General features: G+C 28.2%; 1 protein-coding gene across 1 annotated transcript; it reads left to right on the plus strand.

Annotated features, from left to right (window-relative positions):
- Positions 1-231: 231 nt before the first annotated feature.
- LOC111634793 (plasmolipin-like) lies at positions 232-3,527 on the plus strand. Its single transcript, XM_023379629.1, has 4 exons — positions 232-552; positions 2,725-2,925; positions 2,993-3,121; positions 3,254-3,527. Exons 1-4 carry the CDS (start codon positions 448-450, stop codon positions 3,332-3,334), a joined length of 516 nt encoding a protein of 171 aa, XP_023235397.1. The 5' UTR covers positions 232-447; the 3' UTR covers positions 3,335-3,527.
- Positions 3,528-5,715: the final 2,188 nt, after the last annotated feature.

Below are 5,715 nucleotides of genomic sequence, written 5' to 3' on the forward strand. Positions count from 1 at the left end.
GGGTGGGTTTCTAAGATTGAGAAACATTAGTGTAGAAGGTTATTTAATTACTCCAACACGTTAAATTGTAAGTTAACTTCAACAAAACATACGAAATTATTTCTACAACACGAGAATCGAGCATAAGAATTTAATTAAAAATTGGATTATATCGAGTAGTGTGTATCCTATTTAAAACAAAAAGTAAAAATCAAATAAAAGAGAATTTAATATAACGGAACAGGAAAAAAAAAATTTTAAACGAAAACAGCTTCTTATGATTTCATTACATCTTTTCTTAATTAAATGATCATAACCGTTGCCGTTGCTCAACTACCAAAATATTTACAATGTGCGACGTGGGCAGAGATTTTTCTCTTTATGACGTCACACTTCGGTACGTAGTGTTCGGTTTAAAATCCGATAGAGTGAAGCGATTCGTGGCGAGTCGAAGAAAAATTCTGAAAAATGCCACACACGGTTACGGTTCGTACTACCACGACTGCCACAACTGGAACTTTCAATGCCGGATTTTTAAAATCATGGCCCGGAATATTGAAATTACTCGAAACGGTAAGTTAAAATCATTTCAATACATTCGTAAATTCAATATTTCAATATATTCTTAGGTAATGTTGGATGCGTTTCGCTGCTAATTAGTGTGTTTTTAATGAATTTTAATGATAAATTTTTACTTTAGTGATAATATAATATTGTTATATATCAATTTACTTGATAGAGTTTAAATATATTAAAATAAAATTTCATTATTTACCGCAACCTTTTTGAACTAGTGGCACACTTGTAAATTTTAGTGGTACACAAATGAGCCAGTCTTACATGCATAAACAAAATGCGATGGTGAAATCTGCATTATTTAAATGTGAAAAATATATTTAAAAAAGCAGAAATAATTTACTATTTTTTAAAATTTTCTTTTGAAATTTTATCATATTCCTATGAGAATTTCGTGGCACACCGATTGTGAACCACTAATCTACCGTAAAACCACTGTATCCGATATTAGAAAGGACCCGATTACAACATGCAAAACCTATATTCACCCTTATAACACTCTGGATCTAGCCACTAACCTATGGGTCAAGAAAAACTATGTACACATGTAATTTTTCCGTGTACTTATTTATTTTATTTTTTAATTAATTTATTTACAAAAGTAAGAGGTCCGAATCCCTCTCTGCTTACGCTACTGCAGACAGTTAAATCTTCTCTTCATCATCCTACGAAACATTCTGCTTCAGAAAACTCGAAAATAAAGTCAGTTTTGTAGTATATTTCATAGAAAACTCTCGTGTTAAAATTATACAAGCCCACATTCTCTATATTTAGAGATGATAGAACATTACAGTAGTTCCTTTTATTATGATGATTCACAACATTTTGCAAGTGAAACGTCAAAATTTAATATATTTTTAGCTCTTTAAGAACGGAAGAAAACACTACTTTAGACTTTTTTTCGGTCGCGGTTCCAAAATGGATGACTTTTTCGAAACTTTAATTTTCATTAACGACTTTTGAACACAGCATTAATTAGTTACAGTAGAATTCCCGTCAGAATTGAAGTTTATCGAGTAATGCTCGAACGATTTTCACGGAAATAATCATATCCTGTCGACTGCAAATTTTAATTATTCTATTCAAACGTTTAAACAAAAAGAAAAGAAAATTCAGACAATTGCAATTTACTTTTCTTCCAGAATTTCGCCAACCAAGTGCAAGACACGAACAATGGAATATTTCTAATTAATTAATTGTTATGGGTGTATTTGTAGTATCGTATGTTACACGCGTTCCTTCAAAATCGAACACGTGAGCAAAATGTAGGACATGTTTACCGTATTTTTAGGTCATAAACTTACTTTTAGTTCCTGTAAGATGATAGAGGTGAAGATAACAAGGTTTATACCTGACGTTTACGTTATAATAAAGATAAATGATGATAGATGTTGAGTGATGACGTCACTTATGAGTAACTATAATACACCAAAAGCATTTTAACTCGAGTAAATATAGACTAATTCTAATCCATAAATTTACACACTTTTTGAATAACGTATTTGTGTGTTTAGTAGTGTTAATTTCCGCTCGATTTTAACGCCATCTGTAGTCCTAAATAGCAAATGATAGTTCTTTTATAATTAAATTTTTGGTGTTTCAAGTGTCATACTTAAAATAATTTAAATAAGTACATAATTTGTTAATATACTTAATATATTAAGAATTTTATTATTATATATATATATATATAAATATGTATATATATATATATATATATTAATAAGTTCTGGTGTAAAGGAGGTTTTGTTCATTTTATAGGATTTCTATACTCCAAAGGGTTCAAGTATTCGACGAATTTTGTCATTTTATACTTAATTATTTTATGTATAGATGTTTTTTGAAATTTTTTTAAAATTAAATTTACATATTTATTTTCGAAGTGAAGCTAATATTCGCTGCATTTGAACATAATTAAATGTGAAAATAATACTTAAACCCTGGCACACTTTCCTCGAAGGTGAGTCAAAATTGAATTGGAAGTTCTGTCACTACAAATGGCGGGTCAAACACTTAATTTAATTAAGAAAAACCAAGATTATGTTCTTAAATATACAACCAAGACAAACCTCAAAGAAATGGGGCTGCACACCTGAGAAATTGTTAAAAGAAAACATCTTTAACATGAAAACTTATTAAATAATTCGAAATTTTTCTTATATTTTTTAGGTGATTGGGGCTGTTGTTTTGGGTCTCGTAGCCTATTATGGAACCCATTTTAATACTCATTCCATAGATGGTTTTGGAGCTAAATCGGAACATACTTACCTTTTCCTGGTTTCATTCGGATGTCTTCTACCCACCCTTCTCCTCCTGGTTACTTCCGTATCTTCGGTGATGTCATCAACCCTTATACCAAAAACTCTTTTCGTAAGTGATGCCATGAAAAATTCTTAAAATTCTGTTACGTAGAATTATAATTATATGATTATTTTAGGAAGTGGTCTTCAACGTATTTGCATTCCTGCTTTATCTAAGTGCCGGTTTGGCATTGCTGATTGTTTTAATTAAACAGAAGCATCATTACCTGAAAGATGCTGAACACGATGGCAAAATCGCAGCTTCGGTATGTTTAATAAACAATATTTTTCAAAATTTCATCATCTTTAAGCATTATACTAAGAACCTAGCTTGATTACTACATTATTTTATATGATAAAAAAATTAATAAATATTAACTTTTATGTTATTTCCTTAGGTATTGGGCTTGATAAATGCGGTTTTATACGCCACAAGCACTTCGTTTTCGTATAAAGCTTACAAGAATACTTGCAGTTAACCGTTTACAGAAGTACAAAAATTATGTTTAACGATTTATAAAGTTCGTATAGCTTCGAAGTAATGTAATTTGGCTTATATACGCCGCATATAAAGGAATATTGTAAAAAAACCAGGAAGCAATAACAATTTTTAATATATTTTTTGTAATCTTTATTAAAGTATCATCAGAAAGGATGTATTTATGATATTTTTTTTCTAATGAATAAAGTGTTTTGATGTTATGTAAAACATTTAGTTCCTATTTAGGTTAAATACCTTATTTATTGGTAATTCTGATTAAGCGTTTACATTTTATCCCTATCTAAACATTATTAAATCTTGAATGAAGTAAACATAAAGTTAATTCTAATAAAATGCTACTAAATATTATCAAAATAATAGAAAAATTTTATATCCGATTACGTACAGATAAATATATCAGTAAGTGTTTTTATCAGTACTGATAAAAACACTGGTGTTAAATACAGTTATTTTTTATTTAATAAAATCGTATTTTTAATTTAAATCTTAATTATATAATTATATAATATTAATATATGAATTCGTTAATAAAAACTTTAGCTTTCCCACGAGTATTCTTATAACAAGAACTTAACTGTATAGTAAATTACAATTCACATTCGTATTCATTTCAAGAAATATTTTAACGTTAAGCAACTTTAGAATTAATATTTTTAATTTAGAGACTCAAAATTTTTATAATACTGTAATAAGAAACGGTTCATAATTTGTTATAAATTACCAAAAAGAGAAAGGAAAATCTACAGCACCTTGTTATTCAAATACTTCGATATAGTACAGGGTCACCCTTGTTAAGTACAGTGCCAATCGATACTCCTAAACGGAACTTCTTCAAAAATATTGAACGAAACTGAATTTATTTTGCTCAGTTTTCATTACGTTTCCTGTAATATATAAGGTTTTTGTAATTATTATGTACTTTTAGGCTTTAAAATTTAAATATTTACAGATATTTCTTCCGTATTTAATGCGAAATATCTTCTGAAATTCGTGTTTTAAAAATATTACCATAGAAAACACTGCAGAACTGCGGGCTTAGCTCAGTATAATATGCAAATTTTACCGGATAAACGAGCCGATGGCAAAGCCAGTTTCATTTGAAACCAGTCCATTGTTTCCACGCACAAACGCATAATTGCCGTAACCGTTTGTCTGTCGCAGTTTTTTCTTACATATTTGGTTTAATGTCTTTATGAAACAATAAATTTGATTATCGGTAGGAAGGTATGAACCATCATATTAGAGTATTTAACGAAAAATTAAAGATAATTTCTCAAATTATAGATAAAATTATATATAATATATGCCAATAGATGGCACTAGATAACTATACCTACAGATAAATCTATTGACAGGATTTATAATTTATATTAAAAGTCTTTGTAATTTCGGTATTAAAATTAAATTAACTTTTATTTTTTAAAAATTGTTTTCTAGATTTTATTCATTCGTTTAGTTTTTGCTTTTCTCTTCTTCCAAATTGTAATAAATGGAAAAATGAATAAAACAAACAGCTATAATACCAAAGTGAACATTTTATTTTGACCGAGACGTTGATAAATTAAATGTTTTTGATACATAGGCTGGCTGAGAAGTTAGTTAACAATTATAGAGACCATCTAATTCCTCAAAAAACAAAAACAAAAAAACCAGTTAACTGTCTTTTGAATCTAATTTTAATTTTAATCTAATTATTTTGTAGACCACAATGTCTACAAAATAAAAATTAATATGTAATAATGAAAACAATATAAAGATTACCTGCTTGAACGTAAAATACGTTTTGAATGAACTCGCTACATTAATTAATGTTGAGCCAAAGCACACCAGTGACAACTTCAAGACGTTCATCCACTACTACCACAGTTCTGCACTATACACACAGTTGAGTACAATATGTGTACACAGTAGTGATATTCGAAATATTTAACAAAGAGTTCGCTAACAGAAAATTTTTCCTTAACAATTTTTTTTTTTCGCTCAAATGGTGCATTAGCAACATTAGCGCAAAAACTGACCTTAAGATACCCATATAAATAAAAAAGTTGTTTTTGCAAAATTAAGTCAGTTAAAATTTAACATTGTTTATGCCAGAACTATATTATATTTTTGATAAATAATAAAAAAAAAGTGTTCAAAATGGTTTATTTTGTACATATTTTAATATTTTTCATTCAAAATATTTTATAAACATAAAAATTGGCTTTTTTTTTAATCAGAAAAAGTCATAGGGAAAGCAGTTAAACAAGAAAAACTTTTCTAAATCATTTATTTTATCGTTAGGTATTATTATAATAATAGACAGATGTCATCGTCTCTCGAAATACAATATCTTTCTTATTTCGCTGTTGATAGCTC

This window comes from Centruroides sculpturatus, unplaced genomic scaffold (assembly GCF_000671375.1).
Source record: "Centruroides sculpturatus isolate CEXI.00-Female unplaced genomic scaffold, Cexi_2.0 scaffold790, whole genome shotgun sequence".
In the NCBI taxonomy this organism is placed as follows: Eukaryota; Metazoa; Arthropoda; class Arachnida; order Scorpiones; family Buthidae; genus Centruroides; species Centruroides sculpturatus.

Excerpts from the sequence above, each read along its gene's own strand:
- LOC111634793 (XM_023379629.1), top strand. The coding sequence starts at position 448 with ATGCCACACACGGTTACGGTTCGTACTACCACGACTGCCACAACTGGA. Across the intron at positions 553-2,724 it reads TATTGAAATTACTCGAAACG|GTGATTGGGGCTGTTGTTTT; the intron begins GTAAGTTAAAAT and ends TATATTTTTTAG. Across the intron at positions 3,122-3,253 it reads ATGGCAAAATCGCAGCTTCG|GTATTGGGCTTGATAAATGC; the intron begins GTATGTTTAATA and ends TTATTTCCTTAG.